The following is a 26,258-nucleotide window of genomic DNA, read 5'->3' on the forward strand; positions in this document are numbered from 1 at the left end:
CTAGCCCTTTATCGGCGTACCATATGAAAATCTCCACACCCAAACTACCATAAATATCATTAAAAAAATACCATAAATAACCCAAAAATATGTTTTCAACTAGAATACTTGCGTGTGGAAGGTGATCCCTCTTGATTTGCAATATTTGTTGGCATAATGTTAATCGTGAAGCATTCATGCCCCTTTCAAGGAATTTAGTCCACTCTCTTACCTGTTATCTTATGTCTCGTGCACATTCGAGGATTTTCAAATCTTAGCCAAGTTTAAAAATGTGGGCCACAGACAGATTTCAAATTTTTTTTGTATTTTAATCGTAAGAATGCACACACCAGATGATTCATTCAAGGTGCAAGACCACACATTTGGCGATTATACTGAAACGATGTAGATGAATAAATATGTATTTTAAACTACCAACCGTTTTTCATCGTAGCAGAGTTTTCCTTGGGTGAATTCACCATCTGATAACAGAAACACTTTGTTGACTTGCTGGTCACCTTTATCCCAGCAGCAATCTTGGCCTTGTTGCCAGGCGTGAGTCGCTTTAGTTTGACCAGAAGCTCTGGGTTTGCCCGTCTGAAGTACTCGTTGTGAAAGTGATGCCGCTGGGCCAAGGCGAAAGCTTTGCCGAGTTGCTGCTTCTCTGAGCTGTCATGATCTGGGTGCACTTTTCTGAAACCATACAGGTTTAGCTGGCGAAAGAAACTGATGATGGAAGTGGTTTTGAAGTACGCGCTCGTCTGCTCATTAGGAGAACCTAACACTTCTTCAAAGGGTTCCTGATAGATGAGTATTTGTTCCCCACTGGAGTCCCAGCAGATTGAGCAAATTTGAGGATTGTTCACCAAATGCCACAACTTGCTGGGGAAATGGTTGGGGTTGATCGGGACGGTGAAGCATGTTTCTTTGACTTCCATACCAGCTGAAGAATTTGCAAGCACCTGGTGAAAATGGACAGGAGCTCAGGGTTAGTGAACTGGAGTTATTGATTTATATAGACATTTGTAAACTAACTTGATTATAACAGTTGCTCTTTAGTGTTGACTAGTTAGCAAGGCGGGGCGGGGGGACGACAACATGTCACACTCTCAGAAAATAAAGTGCAGTAGTAGTCCTATTATGCATGGTCATTGGGACAGTACCCTCTAATGTGCTTATTTGTCCCATTTATATACTTCCTGGGAACGCATATGGACCTTTCTGATCCTAAGAAGTACCCATAATTACCTTGAGGCCCAATAATGAGCCCTAAGGGTACATTAGTGTAGATTGTACCTTGGGGAACAGAAATGAACTCTTACTGTAACACTATTTCTGACAGTGGAGACTTGACCAGCCTCCTTTTTGTTGTTGCTTTTTGTTTGTTTTGTTTTAAAATAATCAAACAAAAACAGACCCAAAGTCAGTTTGAATTACACGATCATGTGTGGCTTATTGTCTGATATCTGGAAACGTACACCTGTTATTTTGGTTCCTTTTGGAGGTTCTCTGTTCTCCCCTCTTCTCAGAACCGTTAAAACTATGCAGGAACCGTTACACACGCGCCAGTCTCGCGTGTTTACATTCAAAAGGAGACAAGCATGCGCATTTTCTTCTCTAGCACGCGCTGTGGAAAAACATGAATATTCAATGAGCGCGCGCGTGGACTTGTCCAATCAGAGTAACAAGCGCATGCAACTTCATCCGGCCCACTGATCTCTCTGTAAAATATCTGACTATTTTCTACATTGTAGAACAATACTGAAGAGATGGAAACTATCAAATAATATATGGAACATAGATGGAATTATGTAGTAAACAGAAAGTGTAAAAAACAAACAAACAAAAAAACCCAAAATGTTTCATATTTTAGATTCTTCAGAGTAGCCACCGTTTACCTTGACACTTTGCACACTATTGGCATTATCTTAACCAGCTTCATGAGGTCGTCACCTGGAATGCTTTTCAATTAACAGGCAAATAATAAAAATACAGTAAACAGCCCTGCTCCACAACTGTAGTAATGCATATTATGTCAAGAACCGCTCAGCTAAGTAAAGAGAAACGACATTCATCATTACTTTAAGACATGAAGTGTGTTTTAATGAATAAAAATAAAGAAACTACTGAATGAGGTGTCCAAACTTTTGACTGGTACTGTATATGAATATAGAATAACAGTTACAAATCATGAAGTCTTTGAGGTAAATGATTGTATTTACAATGCATGTGCAAGTTTGACGTCTTTTTGTCGTGAGTTAAAGGGCAGAGGAGTGAAACATGATATGGTTACACTTTCTCTCTCTGCTTCACCAGACTATTGACCAGTTCGAGTACGATGGCTGTGATAACTGAGGCCCTGTCCAGACAGCAACGGATTCAGGTGACTCCGATACAATTGCTTATCGTTTAGGCCTGGCGTCCACACGGCACCGGCAACGAGATGTTATTTAAAAATATATCGCGTCCAAATGGGCAACGATCAGTAAAATATCAGGTCCATATGGCAACGCAACGCTTGCTGAAAACGATGCAATACATATGCAACACCTCTAGGGGCGCTGTAAGACGGTCCCTTCGGAGACACCAGAACAATAGAAGTAGTAAGGACGCATGCGCATAAACTATTATGCACAAGACTTCATATTAGCCACAAAGTCAGGAAAATCTGTTTGTAAAATTACATTATAATGACCAAATACAATGAAAAGTATTTTTCCAGTGAAAGGTAATCCTGTGAAAGGTAATGCCATGTGATCTCGTTTGGACAGCAAACCTGTTGGTACAGTTAAACGCAGCTAATCTTTATTCTCCGCTTTGACCTCTCCAAAATGGCGGCGAGGATGACATGATTCTACGCGGAAGGCGGCGTCTTTAATGGTCCGGAATAAATTGAATGATACACGTTGATGGATTAATTTGTTGTTTCTCACCTGTGAAAGGTAATCCCATATGATCTCGTTTGGATGGTAAACCTGTTGGTACAGTTAAACACAGCACATGAATCTTTATTCTCCGCTTTGACCTATCCAATATGGCGACGAGGATGACGTATGATTCTACGCGGAAGGCGGCGTCTTTAATGGTCCGGAATAAATTGAATGATACACGTTGATGGATTAATTTCTTCTATGCCCTTTTTGAGGAATGTATTGTAGGACTTAAACCCACATCTGAAGAGGTGAGATCGCTCCTTTTTTTTTCCTTATTTTTGCTGGCGGGATTGACTCTGCCCTAAGGGCTATTTTCTCTCTCTCTCTCTCTCTCTCTCTCTCTCTCTCACTTTGCACCATTACACAAATATTCACAGTGAAAATATTTTGTAAGCGCGTTTCATGAACCAAGTTATAGGATTTGTTGACAACTCGCATTGAGTTCGTTACACTTCTACCCGGCATGAAGCACTGACAGTCATGTGGTTGTGACGTCATCGTAAACAAATCCGTTCTACTCATCCAGACGACTTCACAACGGCAACGTTGCCAAATCTTTCCACTCTGGAACCCGTTCTCAAAAAGATTGCGTTTTGGGCACCCAAAACGCCGGTGCCGTGTGGACGCCAGGCCTAAACGATAAGCAATTGTATCGGAGTCACCTGAATCTGTTGCCGTGTGGACAGGGCCTCAGTCTTACTGCAAATGAAGGGGAACTGGGAGATGGTTTATGATGCACAAGCTCCTTTTTTGATGGGTATGCAGCATTCCTTTGGATTTTTTCCCTCTAATAAATCCTTTTTATTTATTAACTAAACTAAGTAACCAACGAATTAACTAATTTATTTATTTTTGAATAAATAAGGCTGCGTTCTGTGCGTTTTCCTTACAGTGTCATTGCAATGATGAGTCCTGAAGGCAGCTGGGTGGCCAAGTGGCAAAGAATAGGTGTAACTTATACACTTCACTATAATTCAGTCATATATATATGAAATAAAGTCAATATTTGGTGTGAGAGGACCCTTTGCTTTAAAAAAAAAATAGTAGTCTGAGGTACAATGAGTGCAGTTTTATAAGGAAATGAGCTGTAGGTTTTACTGAGCATCTTACAGAACCAGCCACAGTTCTTCTGGACACTTTGACTGTCACACTCGCGTCTTAATTTTGCACCAAAACCCAGCAGCCTTCATAACGTTTTCTTTTTTAATCTGAAAAGTGCTCTTATGTAATATGCTGTTCAAATATTTTGGGTTTTTTTTCTGTAACATTTAATTTTGTGCTGGAAAATGAATGTTTGGGACTCTAAAATGTTTTTGTACTCACTCGATAATGTAGAAATCATAAAATAAAAATATATAACAAAAGTTTGTATAAAAAAAAAATAGGGTGCCTAAGACTTTTGCACAGTCCTGTGTGTATATATAAAATATTACTGCATTTGTGAATCTGTTATTTTCTTTCACAGGAAATTTCAAAGCAGGTGTCCATCCAGCCATCCATTATCTGTGGCCGCTTTATCCTGTTCTACAGGGTCGCAGGCAAGCTGGAGTCTATCCCAGCTCACCATAAGCTGGAACATTTACTGGAAGATTACAGTAACTGGCAAACACACCGCCTAGTGGCCAGTGTTAGTAATTACCAGTCAGACACACCGCCTAGTGGCCAGTGTTAGTAATTACCAGGCATACACACCGCCTAGTGGCCAGTGTTAGTAATTACCAGTCAAATGAGAAACCCAGCCCTGATCAGTATGAAGGTAAAGAAGAAGGAATGAGAATAGACAGTCATGCGATTAGTGTGTGTCGTGTTAGTAGACTATTAAAACTTTAAAAAAAATACAAATCAGTTAGTACAAGGTGACTTACTACGAAGGAGAAGATTAAATCGCTGATAGCTGCTGATGAATTGCTGATAAGTTGCTGATAATCGCTGGAAACTCGCTGTTACTCGCTGTGAAGGTTTGTGTCGCTCTGAAGCTCTGTGTGGATGTGTGGCTCTTATATAGCTGCAGATTTTGAAACATAACTAATTAAACTGTTTTCATTTAAACGAATTAAACTGTCTTCTTTTAAACTAATTGAACCAATGAAATTGTCTGAATCATGTGACCTGGGTTTTCCCCTAAACTTTAGGGGAAAACCCAGGTCATGTGACCAGGTGACATCAGCTCCCTGAGAGAGAGAGAGAGAGAGAGAGAGAGCATCCTGATTGCTCTGTGTTGCTCAGTAGCCCATTCAGTGTTCTGTGTGGGCGGCTTTACATCTTCTCTCCCGGACCGAGAGCTCATAGGCTCGTCAGAGTGAAGCCATCTGGCCGCCATCTTACCCCTCACATCGCGTGGATTTGGTTTGTGTGTTAAACCGTCATATCCGATCAAACTGGGCCCAAGACAAGTTTCTCCTGACCCCCATCCCCATTACCTCCTCTTATTTTCTCACTTTACCCCCATTCCTTACATATCTTTATAGCGCTCCTCTTTTCTTTTCCATTTCAGTCTCTGGTCATTTTATGAACAGCTCTTTTACTACTATAATTATTTTTACAGACCTTATTTCAGTTTATCTTTTTCTTTTGTATAGTTCTTCCTTCCTTTCTATCTGTTTATTTAAATACCAACACAAAGGCTATCCTTCCTTTCTGTTTAGGACAGCTGTTGAAACAGGAATATTTTCTCATGTTATTTGCCATTTTCACTTCATTCTTACAGTCAGGTTTTAACAGTATTTATTGGTCACAAGCTGCATGAATATTGTGACAGTGAATTATGTGACTTTGCAGCTTTGCTGAGATTTTGTCCATATAGTGTTCCAATGCTCTCCCAACTGAGCTGCTTTACCTGAAAATCAGCAACGTATGAGGCAAAAATCAGACGCTTGGTCCAGGAGCAAGGTGAATCCCATTTTATCTGATGACCACGTTCGTAGAACAAGCCCGACCATGCCACCATCAGAGCTCTGTTCTAATGCTCCCCGAGCCACCATGTTGCACCCAATGCACACATTTCTTTAACTGCATGGACCAAAATTCACAGCCATGACCCATTTTCATCTTTAACAAAAGTTATTTCTTTGTCCATCATTCAAAGTGGGCAAAAGCTTTTAAAGGTTCCACCAAGAATTGGACTCGGATGACTGGATTCAAAGGCCAGAGTGCTAACCGTTACACCATGGAACCACGTTATGCTCCACTTTTAATTTTTAGAAGATGAATACAGACCCGGGGCATTGCTAGACATAAAGCTCTATTGGGTCACAGCCCCCCCATATCAAAGGTTTATGGTAGTTATTGATTTTCACCCTGGCAAGACTGCATAGTTTTTGTAGCTTATATAAATGCTAGTATGCACTGACTTTTGAATGCTACGCGATTCTGTAGATTAGAACTAACTAACTACTTTTGACAATGCAGTGAACTTACTGAAGGTTGACAGCCGTAAATCAAATGCATACAGCATCAACAACTACTGTAGCATCACTGTTGCCAGCTGACCGAGCATAGATCAATGATGATAATATTAACATACAGCTAGATCATCTTACCTCCCTCCACCTTATCCACATCTCTCCTTACTGCTTCTCTCCCTGCCTCTGTTTTGGATGAAGAATTTCCTGATGTCCATCTGCAGAGGTACAACCCCGATTCCAAAAAAGTTGGGACAAAGTACAAATTGTAAATAAAAATGGAATGCAATGATGTGGAAGTTTCAAAATTCCATATTTTATTCAGAATAGAACATAGATTACATATCAAATGTTTAAACTGAGAAAATGTATCATTTAAAGAGAAAAATTAGGTGATTTTAAACTTCATGACAACAACACATCTCAAAAAAGTTGGGACAAGGCCATGTTTACCACTGTGAGACATCTCCTTTTCTCTTTACAACAGTCTGTAAACGTCTGGGGACTGAGGAGACAAGTTGCTCAAGTTTAGGGATAGGAATGTTAACCCATTCTTGTCTAATGTAGGATTCTAGTTGCTCAACTGTCTTAGGTCTTTTTTGTCGTATCTTCTGTTTTATGATGCACCAAATGTTTTCTATGGGTGAAAGATCTGGACTGCAGGCTGGCCAGTTCAGTACCCGGACCCTTCTTCTACGCAGCCATGATGCTGTAATTGATGCAGTATGTGGTTTGGCATTGTCATGTTGGAAAATGCAAGGTCTTCCCTGAAAGAGACGTCATCTTGATGGGAGCATATGTTGCTCTAGAACCTGGATATACCTTTCAGCATTGATGGTGTCTTTCCAGATGTGTAAGCTGCCCATGCCACATGCAGTAATGCAACCCCATACCATCAGAGATGCAGGCTTCTGAACTGAGCTCTGATAACAACTTGGGTTGTCCTTCTCCTCTTTAGTCCGAATGACACGGCATCCCTGATTTCCATAAAGAACTACAAATTTTGATTCGTCTGACCACAGAACAGTTTTCCACTTTGCCACAGTCCATTTTAAATGAGCCTTGGCCCAGAGAAGACATCTGCGCTTCTGGATCATGTTTAGATACGGCTGTTTCTTTGAACTATAGAGTTTTAGCTGGCAACGGCAGATGGCACGGTGAATTGTGTTCACAGATAATGTTCTCTGGAAATATTCCTGAGCCCATTTTGTGATTTCCAATACAGAAGCATGCCTGTATGTGATGCAGTGCCGTCTAAGGGCCCTTAGTATGGTTTTCCGGCCTTGACCCTTACGCACAGAGATTCTTCCAGATTCTCTGAATCTTTTGATGATATTATGCACTGTAGATGATGATATGTTCAAACTCTTTGCAATTTTACACTGTTGAACTCCTTTCTGATATTGCTCCACTAGTTGTCGGCGCAAAATTAGGGGGATTGGTGATCCTCTTCCCATCTTTACTTCTGAGAGCCGCTGCCACTCCAGGATGCTCTTTTTATACCCAGTCATGTTAATGCTGGGCTACCAACTCTCACGGAATGAGCATGAGACACACGCATTTGATTGTCTTCACACGCTCACACGCCATACCTCCGATTACTCACGCTAGAAAAAAATCTATTTTATCTATCTGATCTAGGCTACCCATTGCGTCGCACCAACCACTTGCGATCGATCAATTAAGCCTTACGCACGGCTAAACAGGCAGAGAGGTGTTCCCTTCTGTACACACTCCCCTATGGTAGGTGGCGCATCTAATGATGCTGCACTCGCCGGAAGTTGGATAATTGCCTACCGTCAATTTAGAGGAAGAGGAGAGAGAAGAAGGTATCCGAGTTGAAGATGGGTGTCTCAGACAGGTTTGTACATATGCACGCCAATGTGTGGTGTTACTGGCGTAATTATGAACTTGTATAAAGTTTCTTAATTGTTTTAGCCTATAAGTGTTGTGAAAATATTTAATGCCATATTGAGAGCTGTGTACTAGGCATGCTAAATCATTATAGGCCTACTGCTGTGCCACAGCCTCTATCTTCCCTAACAAGCAGCACGGGAGAGCACCTCCTTAGCACACGTTTATTAAGGTGCATTTTTAGTTTGTTTACTGTATGTTATCATACTTTATGACTTTATTTGAAGCCATACTGGAAATGTTGTAAAATAAAGCAAGTAAGAGATATTACAAATGCAAGAAGAGCCATTAGCCACCATACCTATTGTTTATTTACAGGGTATTTATTTTTAATTATTTATGTTGTATGTAATTGCTCAGTTAAAGTAAATAAAGCATGGTCACCTGTAATATCAAAGAACTTGAACTTGTGAATAATTAAAAAAAAGACAGAGAACAATATACTGAGGAGACAGGGTTTCAAAGAGGGCAAGACAGGTAGAGAATATTTGTCAGATAACAGGCCCTGACGAATGCTCTATTACTAATAAGAAACATGGATAAGAAATAAATTAATAAGAAATATATTAATATTGCTTATTTAAGTATGACCAAAATTTTTAAGCCCAACTTTGTGTGCACATTCCCACCTATGGCCAAGGTTCAGCTTTTTGTGTTTCGATACTGTTCAAACTTAATCATTTTAATGTTTCTTGCACATTTTGCTTACTGTTTAAGCATTTTATTTGTTCTTTTGCTGTTGATATTTTTTCCCCCATGCCAATCTTCTGCTGAACCCAGTGGTGGGGAAAGCCCTTAAATGCATAATGAATAGTCAGTGAGGGACAATCTTATTTTTTGCAACAGTTATTAAAAACTTAACATTTAGTTTCAATTCAGAAGGTATTTAGGCTTAGCTGATGAAATATTTTCAAACATGAACTTGCCTTTAAATCTGAAACACAGGTCTATAGGGCTACAGGAACATTGGCGGTCATCTGTAGTTTTCAAGTGTGGGGGCTTTTAAGCCAAAACTTGTTGCTTTTGTTGGCCACAAGCTGAAGGCCTGGCAAGTCAGAGTGTGTAAGAATGTATGTATGGCACAGCAGGCCACTCCAAAAATCCACCAGAATGCAGGAACATCTACTAATTCCAAAATCTCAAACCCCCCCCCCCCCATTGTCCATCTCCAGCTGGATGACCCACAAACAAAACACCAGAATGCAGGGGGACAAGTGAATATCAAACTGAATACAAAATTCCCACTTACTGCATGGTGTGGGGAAAAATTTTGCCGTGGATCCCCCCCCCCAAAAAAAAAATTTCACTCCAAGGAATTTTGAAAAGTTGGCAGCCCTGCCTTACAGGCCCCAGTGAGGATTGAACTCACGACTCCTGGTTTACAAGACCAGTGCTCTCACCACTGAGCTATGGAGCCTTAACTCTTTCATAGCTGCTGAAGCTTGGGGCCACAGCAGAACCTTGAAGCCCCTGCACCGATCCTCAAAACAGCCCACAGAAATTGGTGTCACATCACTCACAACTTTAGGCTACGTTTACATTATGTTGAATCAGCGGATCATCAGATTAGCATTCTTAAAACGATTCGCGTTGGCACTAAAACCGTTAGCCGTGCACACAGCAACGCCAATACACGGATACGCTCGGCTCCGCAGGCATCCTGCGCTCCAAATCACTCCGCCCTGAACAGCGAGTGCCCTCTGTAGGGTGCGCACTCCGGCCTTGCGCAGCTCACAGAGCGCGCAAGTGAAGTGCACAAGCCACGATTCGGGACTGAGCCGCTGTGTGTGAGATCCCAGCGCATATCACTTAGTACTTGCAAGTGGAAGGATGGCAAGCCTAAAGACAATCATAACTACACAATGGGCAGTATTTGCATCAGTATTTGCAGTATTTTCATACTTTTATACTCTTTAATGAAAGGTGATACAAGGCGGAAGTCCGCGCCGTTTTTCAGCAGTCGTGTCACACGACCAACGCCAGCGAATCAGGAAGGTGGATGTCACAGTGACGCTGTCCAATGAGGACGCCAGCTAGAGCTCAGCACAGCGTATTCGCGTATTCTCAATGTTTACACAGCACCGGACCAGATACGATCTGGATTGAATACGTGGACACTGGCGGATTCCCGTTTCCCGGCTTTTCCAGGTGGTTTAATGTAAACGGACAGTGCATCCGCGAAGAAAATGAGACAGATACGGTCTAATGTAAACGTAGCCTTAGTTCTTAGCTGCAGTTAGCTTCTGTTTACTATTTGTCTCACAAAAAAAGAAACATTTTAAATAATGTGGTGTGTCAATCATAGAGTGGGCTGTGGACTGTACATTCTGGCTACTTTCTCATCTGAGCTAACAAAAACACTGGACAGGCCAAGCCCTGGGGCAGCACAGTGGTGTAGTGGTTACGCTGTCGCCTCACAGCAAGAAGGTTCTGGGTTTGAGCCCCAGGGCTGGCGAGGGCCTTTCTGTGTGGAGTTTGCATGTTGTCCATGTGGGTTTTCCCCCCACAGTCCAAAGACATGCAGGTTAGGTTAACTGGTGACTCTAAATTGACTGTAGATGTGAATGGTTGTCTATGTGTCAGCCCTGTGATGACCTGGCGACTTGTCCAGGGTGTACCCTGCCTTTTGCCCGTAATCAGCTGGGATAGGCTCCAGCTTGCCTGTGACCCTGTAGAAGGATAAAGCAGCTAGAGATAATGAGAATGAAAGCCCTCAAGAGACGCACCATGAGTGACCTCCTGATCTTCAGGCTCTTCATGTGGGGTCATCCTCAACAGCAGCCAATGGTTTTCAGGTGATGAGAACTCATCTCATCTCATTATCTCTAGCCGCTTTATCCTTCTACAGGGTCGCAGGCAAGCTGGAGCCTATCCCAGCTGACTACGGGCGAAAGGCGGGGTACACCCTGGACAAGTCGCCAGGTCATCACAGGGCTGACACATAGACACAGACAACCATTCACACTCACATTCACACCTACGGTCAATTTAGAGTCACCAGTTAACCTAACCTGCATGTCTTTGGACTGTGGGGGAAACCGGAGCACCCGGAGGAAACCCACGCGGACACGGGGAGAACATGCAAACTCCACACAGAAAGGCCCTCGCCGGCCACGGGGCTCGAACCCAGGACCTTCTTGCTGTGAGGCGACAGCGCTAACCACTACACCACCGTGCCGCCCCGTGATGAGAACTCCAACCAAAAAAAATCCAAACAGTATTTTTGGTTGCATGTCTGTGAAGATTCTCAGTCATCCAGGTCATAGTAAACTGTGGGTGGTAAAAGAGAGCAACTGGACTTGCTTGAAGATTCTTGAAGACGTTTCACCTCTCATCCGAAAGGCTTCTAAGACAGAAGAAGCCATTCGGATGAGAGGTGAAACGTCTTCAAGAATCTTCAAGCAAGTCCTGTTGCTCTCTTTTACCACCAACAGTATTTTTGGTTCTTTTTTTTATCCTCTGCCCAAACGAAGTTTGGCGGGGAATATGGAAACAGGTTCCATCTGGTCATGTTTTCATTTCCAGGCCATATCTTTAAAACTACTGAAGATATTTTCATGAAACTTTGTACACGTATCAAGCAACATGTGAACTGCTGTGTTTTGCTATTTTGGATTTTTGGAAAAAACTCTCATCTCATTATCTCTAGCCGCTTTATCCTGTTCTACAGGGTCGCAGGCAAGCTGGAGCCTATCCCAGCTGACTACGGGCGAAAGGCAGGGTACATCCTGGACAAGTCGCCAGGTCATCACAGGGCTGACACATAGACACAGACAACCATTCACACTCACGGTCAATTTAGAGTCACCAGTTAACCAAACCTGCATGTCTTTGGACTGTGGGGGAAACCGGAGCACCCGGTGAAAACCCACGCGGACAACGTGCAAACTCCACACAGAAAGGCCCTCGCCGGCCACAGGGCTCAAACCCGGACCTTCTTGCTGTGAGGCGACAGCGCTAACCACTACACCACTGTGCCGCCTTTGGAAAAAATTAATTTTCAAATTTTTACATAAAAAAATAGATGTTGAATTAGTTCCTAAGAACAATGTTCATTTCCAGAGCATATATCCAAAACTATTCATGATACAGATTTGAAACTTGGTATGTATGTTAACAAGATAATGTATATGTGCCTTTTGATTCTAAGAAATGTGAGAAATTTAAATTTTTAGCTCACTTGGACCAAAGGTCCGGTGGGTTTATGCCATGGGCTGCTGAGGTCAGTGTAAAGAGGTAGGGTTGGTTTCCTGCAGCAGAACTTGAAAAATGTGACAATATCTTGAAACTTGGTATATAGTTGGCATATAGGGTGGAGGATATATATGACTGTCTTCTTGTCGTTTTTAACTTGTAATTTTCTTAACCTCATGCTTTTTCCATGTACATCTCAGAGTTCTTGTCCCGAGTTTCCTAGTGCTAAAAGTTGGAATTGTGTAACCAGGAACTTACAAATATTTGCAGCATGATAAGAATCCTTTAGAGTTTTAATTGAAGTCTTTTGTTTATGATGTCAAAGGCTCGCTGATAGAGACTTGAGTGCAACATGCTTTGAAGAAACTTTATAGTCAGGGAGCATATGTAACCTACTTTGCAAAATTTGCCAAGTCTGGTTTCTCAGTATTAACCCTTTATTTACATCCCAAACAAATTATTTTTACTTGTTGTAATGTTAGCAATCACCATTTTCACCAAAAAAAGGAAATGCTAAATATCGCATGTAAAAATGTAAAAAAAACAACAACAACCATATATCCGTATCACTTAAGTCCATTATAGCATCTGTATTTTTTTTAAATTACCCATTTACTAACTTTTTATATGATTTAGAAATCATATATTTACATATTATCAAGTTAAGTTTAAAATGAGACATTTAAGTACATAGAGAACATAAAAAAGCCAGAAATATTTTACACTATTGCTACAGAACTTGAGAATATTTATAGCTTATCTACATTCCAGAACTCAGCTCACAATCTCTCATTTTAGAAATTTCTGTGATACATTTATTACTAAGCTGCTCACAGTTTTTATTTTTATTTTTTTTATTTCCAAACTACATCAAGAAGTAACACGTTGCCTAAGGATTCAAACACAAAACATGAAGATAAAAGCAGTTATTGGTAACACATTATGACCAAAACAGCCACTGGACTATTTTCAAAAGTAAACAATGTCACTTTCACAACTAGACAATGTCAGTTTCCTCTGTATCTGCTGGACTGTCTGTTGTTCTGTATGGAGAGTGCATGGACAGATAAGCATCAGGCATTTCAGCAACTCTATAACTAACAGGTTCACTAGTTATCTACAATTTGTAAGAAAGAGTTATATTCTTAATTATGGCAGACATCTAACACAAGCATGCAAACGTACAGACAGGCAAAGATAGACACACAACGAAGTGACTAACTTGCTGAAATATTTTTTGCAACAAATCTCACAGTTATGGGACCCCAACAGAAAATCAGTCACCTTGTTAAACACTTTTTTTCATCAATCTTGAAACAAACATACTTTTTAGATAAAGAATCTATAGAGTAACATACTCCTAAAAGCAAAAAGTTATGTCAGTTGAATAGACTGAGCAGCACACCACCTCTGAGGTTCTAACTGATCCCACTCAGTAGTTTAGGCCCTTTTAGGGTTAAATGGGTATCTAATGTATGAACCCTGCTTTTGACCTGAGTAAAAAGGTTGCGTGCCACAAATAACACCTATTAAGAATATAATAATTGCATATTAATTATGTAATACTTTTATACCAAGTTTCTATATGTGGTTTCAGGGCTCTTTTTATGCGCAAAGTTCCCCTGCATAATTAACTATGAAACAGCAGCCTACAAACATTACAACAAGCCCAGATTTATGAATTCATATCTGAACTTGTATATTATTACCAAAAACAAGATTTGGTAAATTTTGCAAAGTAGCCTCCAAATATAAACAAATACCACCTGACAATGGGCATTGATGGAGACTTGAGGGCAAAGTGCTTTGCAGAAATTACACACCAAAGACACCTTCAGATCCTCAGCAATCTCACTGATCTTCAAACTGTCCATATGAGGCCCTTCTGACCAGCAGAAAGTGGTCTTCAGGTGATGAAAAATCATGAGCAGCACTTTCTGGTGTCAGTGCTCTCAATATCCCCTCTTTTACCTAGATCATCCTTCCACCTTCAAAGCATTCCTTCCAGGCCCCAATGAGAATTGAACTCACAACCCCTGGTTGACTAGACCAGTGCTCTCACCACTGAGCTATGGAGCCTTAACTCTTTTTCACAGCTGCTGAAGCTTGGGGCCACAGCAGAACCTTGAAGCCCCTGCACTGGGGTTATGATTGTGAAAGTGTTTTCAAAATTTCTACTTTCCTGATGTTGCATTTGGTGAACTTTTACTCATATATTACTTTTTTGAAGTTATTTTTATTGGGTCATGCAAAAACCTCCCCCACCCAACATCACCTCACTTTTGATAAATACATGTATATTAAAGAAATAAATCATGATTATAAAATAAATTCATTGAAAAATGTGTAAAGTACTTTTATATAACAATAAATTGCTTAACAATTGTTGTAATTATTACAACAATTGTTAAGCAATTTATTGTTATATAAAAGTACTTTACACATCTCATTATCTCTAGCCGCTTTATCCTGTTCTACAGGGTCACAGGCAAGCTGGAGCCTATCCCAGCTGACTACGGGCGAAAGGCAGGGTACACCCTGGACAAGTCACCAGGTCATCACAGGGCTGACACATAGACACAGACAACCATTCACACTCACGGTCAATTTAGAGTCACCAGTTAACCTAACCTGCATGTCTTTGGACTGCAGGGGAAACTGGAGCACCTGGAGGAAACCCACGCAGACAACATGCAAACTCCGCACAGAAAAGCCCTCGCCGGCCACAGGGCTCGAGCCCAGACCTTCTTGCTGTGAGACGACAGCGCTAACCACTACACCACCGTGTCACAACTTTACACATCTTTCAATGAATTTATTTTATAATCATAATTACTATTTGCCTCACAAAAAAAGGCCACACATTTTAAATAATGCAGTGTGTCAATGGACTGTACATTCTGGCTACTTGCTCAAGTATTTTTCAAATTTTTACATAAATAGATTTTGACTTAGTTTCTAAGAGCAATGTTTGTTTCCAGAGCATATATCCAAAACTATTCATGATATGGATTTGAAACTTGGTATACATATTAACAAGGTGATGTACATGTGCCTTTTCATACTAAGAAATTTGAGAAATTTAAATTTTTCATGTTTCCATGGAAACAATTTCAGACTAAGTCTCTCTGGTTCGTCTGAGGTTTTGTTTCCAGAGCAGAACTTGAAAACTGTGAGTGGTATGGTCTTGAAAGTTATGGCCCTTTTCCACTACCCTTTTTCAGCTCACTTCAGCTCGCTTCAGCTCACTTCAGCCCGACACGGCTCGCGTTTCGACTACCAAAAACCAGTACGACTCAGCTCGTTTCAGCCCTGCTTAGCCCCTAAAACTCGCACCGTTTTGGAGTGGGGCTGAAGCGAGCCAAACCGTGCTGACTGAGGTTGGGGGCGTGAGCAGACACTCCCCTGTGCACTGATTGGTGAGGAGGCGTGTCCTCACATGCCCACACACGCCCCGCGAGCGCGCTGGGATCTGTAAACACCGCAAACCCGGAAGAAGAATAATTACGAATTACGAGAATTTCTGAAGCCTTATGTGCCTCGCCTCATCTATACGCTCTTGCCAGTATCTGTTGGCGTTGTCGGTGACAACAAGCCACAGCACCAAGACCAGCAACACTAACGACTCCATGTCCTCCATGTTTATTGTTTACTATTCGGGTCGTGAGACTACTGCTTAAAAGATCACTGAATCAGTGACATACAGAGCATCGTGCACGAGTTCGCGGAGCGCAAGGCTCGTCGTATGCCCTTCAAATAATGCGCGCAGTAGGCTATTGATGTTTTATTATGAGCCATGTACAGTATGTCGCCGAATGTTTTTTTGTTTGAGTTACATGTTCGTTTGAAGGACTTAATGTACAAAATAACATAGTTGCACCCCGTAGTGTTGAAATTGGTAAACACAGTGCATTCAGTGAGGTTTGCACCGCCCTCCTTTTATTTCTGACTCTTCCTGTCACCACTCTGAGCGCTCATTCGTATGCCCTTCAAATAATGTGCGCAGTATAGGCTATTGATGTTTTATTATGAGCCATGTACAGTATGTCGCCTAATGTTTTTTTGTTTCTGAGTTACATGTTCGTTTGAAGGACTTAATGTACAAAATAACATAGTTGCACCCCGTAGTGTTGAAATTGGTAAACACAGTGCATTCAGTGAGGTTTGCACCACCCTCCTTTTATTTCTGACTCTTCCTGTCACCACTCTGAGCGCGCATTCGTATGCCCTTCAAATAATGTGCGCAGTATAGGCTATTGATGTTTTATTATGAGCCATGTACAGTATCCTAATGTTTTTTGTTTCTGAGTTACATGTTCGTTTGAAGGACTTGATGTACTAAATAACATAGTTGCACCCGGTAGTGTTGAAATTGGTAAACACCGCAGTTGCGGACATTTTGTAGCCTAAAATGATGTTATGATAAGCTTTAATAAAGGGCCCGGTCATTTGCCCCACCCCCGGCCCGGCTCTGACTTGTTCCGCCACTGTCACTGATGTCACTGTTTGCGCTGCTTAACGACATCACATGACGTCCACCCACTTTCGCTAACTCCACCCAATGTGTCCACCCACTTCCAGCCAGCATGGTTCAGCGCGGTTGTAGTCGAAATGCAACTTCAATAGCCCCGCTCAGCTCGACTCAGCTCGACTCGGCACGGCACGGCTCAGCCGCGTTTGTAGTGGAAAAGCGGCATTTGTCTATGCCTATCTCTGAGTAGTTTGCCATGGTCATATAGTGGTTAGTACTCTGCGGTGTGGCTGTAGCAACCCAGGTTTGAATCCGCGTCATGGCAAGAAAAAAAAAAAGCTACCTGAGTAGGCATAATTTTGGGTGGCATGGTGGTTAGCATGGTTGCCTCACAGCAAGAAGGTTCTGGGTTTGCAGCCAGAGGGGGCCTTTCTGTATGGAGTTTGCATGCTCTCCCTGTGTCTGGGTGCTCTGGTTTCCCCCACAGTTCAAAGACATGCGATTAGGTTAATATGGGATGGCCTTGAGCGAGGCACCTAACTCCCAACTGCTCCCCGGGCACTGTTAGCATGGCTGCCCACTGCTCTAGGTATGCGTGTGTGGGTTCACTGCTTCAGATGGGTTAAATGCAGAGAGGAAATTTCACAAGTGTATGATGAATAAAGTTGTGCTTTCTTTCTTTTCTTTATGTGTTGATTAAGTAATGTATATGTGCCTTTTGAGATGAAGAAATGTGAGAAATTTTAATTTTTAGCTCACCTGGACCAAAGGTCTGGTGGGCTTATGCCATGGGCTGCTGAGGTCAGTGTAAAGAGGTAGGGTTGGTTTCCTGCAGCAGAACTTGAAAAATGTGACAAATAATATCTTGAAACTTGGTATATAGTTGGTATATAGGGTGAGGGATATAGATGACTCTGTCTTCTTGTCTTTTTTAACTTGTAATTTTCTCAACCTCATGCTTTTTCCATGTACATCTCATGGAGTTCTTGTCCCGAGTTTCCTAGTGCTATGTAACCAGGAACTTACAAATATTTACAGCATTATAAGAATCCTTTAGAGCTTTAACTGAAGTATTTTTGTTGGTGTCAAAGGCTCGATGATAGAGACTTAAGTGTAACATGTTTTGAAGAAACTTCTCCTTCCTCAGCAGCAAGAACTCACAAGCACCACTTCTCTCAGGTCCCAATATTTTTAGATCAGAACCTGAGACGGAATCTTTCTCCCTTCAGGTCTGTCAAAGGCCCCAATGAGGATTGAAGGAGGAAATAAGAAACACAAATAAATAAAACACCCAGTTTCTTTCTCTCTCTCTGTGCAACCTTCACTCGATCCAGCAAACTACACACACAAAATGCATCAAACCTCTTAAGGCCTAATGGCTTGGTGGCATCTTTCATAATATTACAAAGAGCAGCAGCTGGTTTCTTCCTCACCTCAGTGAAATAACAGGCTTCATTTTTACAAAGTCAATAAATCAATCACATTGTAATAATAATAATAACTTGTCATACTAAATTATTTGTCATGATTTATACTTATTTACAGCAATTTCAGATCAGGCCAAATCTCCTAATGCAGCAAAACCACTGATAAAACAAATATAACAGGGAATTTAAACATTTAATAATGTATTAATTAGATTATATTTTTACAGATTAGAATGATTGATTTTTCATAATTCCATGAATTCTGCTGACAGTCGGAGTTGAAGACAGGTTCCCCATGTGAGGCTGAATGTAAAGCCAGGATGCTTCAGTAAGAATCAACAATCTGTCAGTAACAATGGTGACACTGTCATGTGGTGCTGTGGGCTGGAGCTTCATGAACCTTTATGATGTGAACATATCATAGTACAGAAAGAATACTTTCACTCAGCTGAGACCATTCATCATGTTCACTGTTATATTCATGTGTCTGTGGCTTTCACTCGGTGAGTTAACTTTGACCTTTTTTTTGTCACTGCAGAAATATTAAGTGTTGAATTAGTGATTTATTCTTCTGTGTGGTGGTCAGAAAAATGAGAATGCGCATGCTCTCTTCTCCATGACAGGTGACTCCATGGCAGCTTCAACAAAGCCACTTTTCACACGTACAGTTATAGATGAAGGCAGTGATGTTACTCTGTCCTGCAGCTACAAATCAAGTGGTACAGGAAACTACCTGCAATGGTACAGACAAAATCTAAACTGGAGTTCCTTCTTTTTATATCCCAAAGTGGACATAAAAGTGATTCAATCCCACCACGTCTCTCTGCTGAAGTTGATGAAAAGAAGAAACAAGTGGATCTGCTCATCTCCTCTGCTGCTGTATCAGACTCTGCACTATACTACTGTGCTCTGCAGCCCACAGTGACAGGAAATCCAACTGCACTGTACAAAAACTTTCACACAGTTATATTATACTGAAGGCTGATCAACTGCTAAGGTTACACAATTCCGGATGATATAATACCAATGATAATCAGTTAAAAATAAATAAATGGATGGTTTGAGAGGTCAATAAAAATATACACTCACCTGCCAGTGTAATAGGAACTTGTTCTTGATTTGAAGATTCCTGTTCTTGGCTGCAGGAGTGGAACCCAGTGTGGTCTTCTGCTGTTGATTGCTGAGCTGCTTTTCTGCTCACCATGGTTGTAAAGAGTTGCTGTGAGTTGCGATATCCTTGCTAAAAGCACTAAACAAGTTTTCAATAAGTTCATATACATCCCACTTTCTAAAGTCAAGATCCTGCAGAGTCTGAATTTTACAATGATATTTGTGTGTTAGCTTTTTGTAATCCACAGTGATTTTACACAGTGAGGTGTGTTTTAGTGAAATGAAGTCATTATTGAGAATTTCTGATATATATTAGCCTGCTGGATACACAGTACAACTAGGAACAGCTATTACACAGAATATAATCTTGTACCTTTTATATATTTACTTAAAATGAGAAAATTGTCATGCTTGTGTGCAATCTACTTTCAGTGTTTCCTCTTTTTATAATAAACTGTTTATTGGTGAATTATTCTTAAATGCTTCAATATGTCTCAAGGCTTGTAAAAATATTTCTGCGAACAAAGACGAAATGATGAGAGAAAATCTTTCAGCAACATTGGTAACAGCCGAACATTGGCACCAGTTACCAGTTCTTTTCATAAGAACTTTCATTTCTGAGAGGATCCATAAGCAAAACTCTTCTTTAACATAATGAGAGCATGAAAACTGATTCCATCATTGTCTTGATTGTTGGATTTTAAGTCATCCTTTTAATGTACTTCTTATGTTTAATGACAGTTTTTCAATGAAAAATACTGTTTCACAAAAATGTTCAGTGATTCCTTGATGACTTCTGTTAAAAGTGAGTTTGGATATTTGGGGTTTATATTCTTTTTTCAGGGTTTTTTTTCATAATCTATTTTTTTATACCAACACAAAAGCTATACAGTACAACAAAACAAAGACAATAGACAAAGATAACAGTGCACAAACAATGAACACAAGATGTGCAATGAACCAAATGAATAGGTAGATTTTCAAAAGTGCAAATTAAATCCTTAAGTGATTTATACAGTGATTTGTATCAGTTTTTTTTTCTATTACCATTTTCTACACCGCAGAACAATACTGGAGACACCAAAACTTTGAAAAAAAACCCAAAACATATGGAACACACACAGAACTATGTGACATACAAAAAAAGTAAAAAAAAAAATTCCCACAGGAATGACAGACCGCATAAGAAACAAGGGGATACAAAAATTAGAACAACAGGGACAATAGAAATAAAAGAACAATGACAAAACCTACACAATACCTACACAATGATCACAATACAAAAGAACAGTAAAAGATAGTGCAAAAACCCCATCATCCCACCAGCCACCGGCGAAGCAGGCAGGGGCCCGATACAGACACAGCAACCACTGATGGGCCACATCACCGCCTCCAGGACCCCAGACAGACCAAACACAGGGCAGCAAACGGGAGAGTAGAGCCGACACCAGTGCGCAGCTTTGTCCTCGAACTGCACTGCAACGACCTCATGCCATCTCTCCTGCACATCTAACATTGTGTGTGTGTGTGTGTGTGAGAGAGACAAAGATTTTGATCATATAATCAAAATCTCCCTATTCTTTATTCAGTTTTTTATTTCACAATCTATTTTATACACTACACACAGATCAAAACCTCTCTCTCTCTCTCTCTCTCTCTGTGTGCGTGTGTGCACTTATAAGGGAGATCATTATCCACTTGACACTGTGGATAACAGTTGAAATAATCAAGACTGCATGATTGGGGGGTAACAGTGAAATGAGCGAGCACAGAGAATACATTTACCTCATTATTTAGCTTATTATTTGCTCATTCTTTCATGTGAACATTTGTTCATTTAATTAAAAACATGCTTGGAATAAAACAAATTGCCAACAACATAAAAGAGTTTTATTAATCAATTACCACATTACATATGTAATGCTTCCAGATGATACTATCTATTATTTTAAACACTTTATATTTCATTAGATTTTGGTTCAAAAGGAACACCATGTGACCTTACCGATTGGATTTAGCAACTACTCATGTTTATATCGATGACATGACTGCTCAGATGGTGGCATGATCTTGCCGAAATAGCTCAGTAGGGAGAGCGTTAGACTGAAGATCTAAAGGTCCCTGGTTCAATCCCGGGTTTTGGCACTGGGGTGTGTTCATCTAAGCCTTTGACACTTAAGAGGTGTGTTGTTCAAGTGTAGATGATGAAAAAAAGCAGAATTTTGATCCATTGTAGCCCAAAGTCAGCAGGACACTTGCAGAATGAATGGGTTTGATTTGTACCAACAAAGAGAGGTAACTTCAAGCCGACAGGACAGTTTGGTGTCTGCTCCATACATTTTGCAAAAGATAAATTTGTGAGGCAGATTCACATAGAAGGATTTGATTGATGTCTGGTACGTGGAGCAGTTTCTACGATCTGGAAACAAAAGTCAGAAGCGCCATCCCAAAGAGCTCACCGCACAGGAAGGGTCAAGCTTGCGTTTAACCTGTTGCTTGAATTTATGAGTTGTCCATCGGTGTCGCCAGACCCATTTTACTGGAGCACATGCCCCAATATATATCTGCTGTGATCCAGTAAAATTTCCTGATCACATTTCAGAAACAGTAATGTATTTGGCACTGCGGAATAACCGTACACTGTAAAAAATTGCAGCCTCATTTAGTTCTGTCCACTTACTACCTCTCTTTAACACAAAGAGCTCTGACAATTTTTGGATTTTGAACTCAACTTTATGAGTTTTAGAAAGTAAAACATATTGCTATCCATTGTGTTGACTATTTGAGAATTTTGCAGATTTGTATGTGTTGATTGAACTTGGGTTTGTAAGTCATCAGTTGGAAAAAAGGAGAGGAAAAATAAGGCGGGAATGGGGGATGGGAGCTACAGAAAAAAACAACTGTTTGCAGTGTCTTTAAGGCAACATTGAAGAATGGGAATACATTGCAGATAAGTCATATTTCGAATTCTATCCAAAATATACACATTTTGCAGTAAACAAGAAGGGACTTCTTCCACCGGCGGAAGAAGACTATTTCCCTAACAATGGCCTGTTAAAATAAGCGGAGCAATACAACACTGTCTGTACTGAGTGCAACTGGAAAACCGGATTGTCGAGAGACGCGTGAGTTTTTCATGCAGCATCAGTGCCAGCTGAGTTTAATAATCTTTAATTCACTATTTTTCCATTAAGCGTCGGTGCAGTAATGTAATATCAGTAACTATGTAGGTTGTGTTTTTTAATAGCAGGGAAAAGCTAAATTCGAGCCTTTGATTATAAGCTAATGGCTTGGTGGCATCTTTCGTAATATTACCAAGAGCAGCAGCTGGTTTGTTCCTCACCTCAGGCTTCATTATTACAAAGTCAATAAATCAATCGCATTATAATAATAGTAATAATAGCTTTTATACTAAATTATTTATCATGACTTATTCACAGCAATTTCTGATAAGGCTAAAGTCCCTAATGCAGCAAAACCACTTATAAAACAAATGCAACATGAAATTTAAAGATTTAATGATTTATTTATTCAATTACGGTATATTTTTACAGAACAGAATGATTGATTTTTCATAATTCCATGAATTCTGCTGACAGTCGGAGTTGAAGACAGGTTCCCCATGTGAGGCTGAATGTAAAGCCAGGATGCTTCAATAAGAATCAACAATCTGTCAGTAACAATGGTGACACTGTCATGTGGTGCTGTGGGCTGGAGCTTCATGAACCTTTATGATGTGAACATATCATAGTACAGAAAGAATACTTTCACTCAGCTGAGACCATTCATCATGTTCACTGTTATATTCATGTGTCTGTGGCTTTCACTCGGTGAGTTAACTTTGACTTTTCGTTATTGCAGAAATATTAAGCATTGAATTAGTGATTTATTCATCTTTGTGGTGGGAAGAAAAATGAGAATGTGCATGCTCTCTTCTCTATGACAGGTGACTCCATGGCAGCTTCAATAAAGCCACTTTTCACTCATACAATTATAGATGAAGGCAGTGACGTTACTCTGTCCTGCAGCAACAAATCAAGTGGTACAGGAAACTACCTGCACTGGTACAGACAATATCCAAAATCTAAACCTGACTTCCTTCTTTTTATATCACAAAGTGGACATAAAAGTGATTCAATCCCACCACGTCTCTCTGCTGAAGTTGATGAAAAGAATAACCAAGTGGATCTGCTCATCTCCTCTGCTGCTGTATCAGACTCTGCACTATACTACTGTGCTCTGGAGCCCACAGTGACAGGAAATCCAACTGCACTGTACAAAAACTTTCACACAGTTATGTTATACTGAAGGCTGATCACTTGTCAAAGTTACATAATTCCAGATGATATAATATCAATGATATAATGAGTTAAAATAAATAACTGGGGGGTTAGATCAGTCAATAAAATATATATTCAGTGTGTCTTGGCTCGGGGTGGCACAGTGGTGTAGTGGTTAGCGCTGTCGCCTCCCTGCAAGGAGGTCCGTGTTTGAGCCCCATAGCCGGCAAGGGCCTTTCTGTGTGGAGTTTGTATGTTCTCGCCGTGTCCGTTTGGGTTTCTTCTGGGTGCTCCGGTTTCCCCCACAGTCCAAAGACATGCAGGTTAGGTTAACTGGTGACTCTAAATTGACCATAGGTGTGAGCGTGAATGGTTGTCTGTGTCTATGTGTCAGCCCTGTGATGACCTGGCGACTTGTCCAGGGTGTACCCCGCCTTTCGCCCATAGTCAGCTGGGATAGGCTCCAGCTTGCCTGCAACCCTGTAGAACAGGATAAAGCGGCTAGAGATAATGAGATGAGATGAAGTGTCTTGGCTCGGTTTCCTGCTCCAGCTCTATGTTCACACTCAGGATCACACTTTTTGGTTGCTAAGTACAATGATTTCGTAGATTTTTGTTATTGTTGTCAATGGCTTCATAATATATTCAAAACACACACACACACAAATACTTTCAAGACTCATAATGGCCATTTTAGTCTTGCCTTGCCTGACCATAGTTTTCATTGATATCACTGTTTAAAGATCGTGATGGCCAAATGAGACTTCGAAGCGCATATCAAGAATAAGGGGGCAGATGAAGCCCCGCTTTGAGGCTTTGTATCATTGAGCAGAAAACCACATGACCCATGATAAACAAGGCCTCGGTTGTGATTCACTAAAAGGTTCATTACTCAGACTCTCATTCAGCAGACTTCACTTGCGACCTACTGCTAAGAGAAATGTACAGCATGTTTAATTTCTACCTCGCGTCAATGTTCTGCCATTTTACATTATTCTTTACATGTACAGTAATTTGCAAAATGTTCCATTTTAACCTCCTAGGGCTTAGTGGTCACATGCGTGGACAGCACTTTATGGAAATTCGGAACAAGAATCCACATATGTGGACATACTTTTTCTCTAAAAGTACATCTTATCAAAAGATGATGCTTAGTTTTTATTCTAATCAGGTTCTAATAAGCCCAAATAGCAAAGAGAAATAAAAAATGCATGTAAAAAAAAACAGCTTGGGCCTTAGGAGGTTAAAATAACTTATGTCATCAGATTTTTTTTGCTTGTTTGTTTTACTTATTTGCCTGTATGTTATTTGGTGTTGACCCTCTGTCTCTCTCTTACACACACACACACACACACACTTTGTGTCTTTCTATGGATTAATGATCAGTATAATTTTGTCTGCACAATAAAAAGGTGTACATAAACGGAGTAAGCTTTGTGTTCAGTGCTTGTGTGATGGGACTGTGAGTGCTACTGCAGCCGTGCAGTGCACAGAGTAACTTTTAGGGGAACCTTTATTGATTTTTGTTGAGGAACAGATTTTTTTTCACTGTGTTTGGATTGAGGTGATTCCTTTTCTTCGAAATTCCCTCCCCAGCCTCACGTGGTTCCCTCACGTGGTTTTCTTCCGAACGATCCATGCCTCGAGGCGGGGCTTCATCTGCCACACCCCCTTATACTCGACACGCGCTTCGGAGCCTCGGCTTCAGATGGCCATCACTACTGACCAATAATTGCTGATTATTGTCTGTCTGTGTTTTGTCACAGCATTAAATCATAATGTATTTTGTGTGTGTGAGCAGTCTAAGGACAGTTCCCCTAGCCTGGCTAACGCGACTTCAAAGCTCTCCGAGCATTTGGTCTGGCCAAGCTATTAAGCCAAACCGTTTCCCAGAGCCCGTGGTTGACCCGCCTCCCTGAAATGCCTCAGTTTGCTACTGATTGAAGCCAGAAAAGGCTGTGACGAAGCTTAAACCAATCACATCACTCTTTCCTCTGACGTATGCGACGCGACGGGGCTAACTGGTCGATTAAACTCTTACCGAAGCCGGTCGGGAGCAAGGCAAAAACGTCCTTCCTTTCAATAAATACCTCCAGGGCTGCTCTTTGCTCCGTTTTCAATGAGAACTTCCCGTTGAATGCTTTCAATACAGCATCTACCGCTGTGTTAAAGGCTTGCCGCTGCTCCATGTTCGTGGTGTGAATGAAGCGCTTCCGGCATAGATTCTGTAAACAATCTATGGCTTCCGGTCGCAGTTCTACTACGTCACTGCCTTGAACACGCCTCTACCCAGGGCCGTTGGAGATGCTCAAAGTTGATTGGTTCCCGATTTTTCGGGAGCTTGGAAATGCTGTAGATAGCCTGCCTGGCCAGACTAAGCTCGGAACAGGCCCTTGTGTTGCGTCACGCTTAGGATGGGCGGGCCCAGGCTACAGTTCCCCCATTTCCCCCTGATGAAGCGATCAGCCAGGATGTGTTTCTATCTGACACTTCAAGACATTGATTTGAATTAAAAAGTCTGCAAAGGGAATAAATCTGAATTAATAGTA

At 41.0% G+C, this 26,258-nt stretch overlaps 3 non-coding genes and 1 gene segment (V, D, J or C); 2 read left to right on the forward strand and 2 right to left on the reverse strand.

The window, feature by feature from the left end:
• Window positions 1-9,571: 9,571 nt before the first annotated feature.
• trnat-ugu (transfer RNA threonine (anticodon UGU)) lies at window positions 9,572-9,644 on the reverse strand. Its single transcript has one exon. It is a non-coding gene; the product is annotated as a tRNA-Thr (tRNA).
• A 4,783-nt stretch (window positions 9,645-14,427) lies between these two features.
• trnat-agu (transfer RNA threonine (anticodon AGU)) lies at window positions 14,428-14,500 on the reverse strand. Its single transcript has one exon. It is a non-coding gene; the product is annotated as a tRNA-Thr (tRNA).
• Window positions 14,501-21,501: 7,001 nt separating this feature from the next.
• Window positions 21,502-21,574, forward strand: trnaf-gaa (transfer RNA phenylalanine (anticodon GAA)). Its single transcript has one exon. It is a non-coding gene; the product is annotated as a tRNA-Phe (tRNA).
• Window positions 21,575-23,219: 1,645 nt separating this feature from the next.
• Window positions 23,220-25,434, forward strand: LOC132884121 (T cell receptor alpha variable 12-3-like). The segment is given in 3 exon segments: window positions 23,220-23,259; window positions 23,376-23,665; window positions 25,306-25,434. Coding segments are annotated over 3 exon segments (459 nt in total).
• Window positions 25,435-26,258: the final 824 nt, after the last annotated feature.

The sequence above is a fragment of the Neoarius graeffei genome, chromosome 1, assembly GCF_027579695.1.
Source record: "Neoarius graeffei isolate fNeoGra1 chromosome 1, fNeoGra1.pri, whole genome shotgun sequence".
Classification (NCBI taxonomy): domain Eukaryota; kingdom Metazoa; phylum Chordata; class Actinopteri; order Siluriformes; family Ariidae; genus Neoarius; species Neoarius graeffei.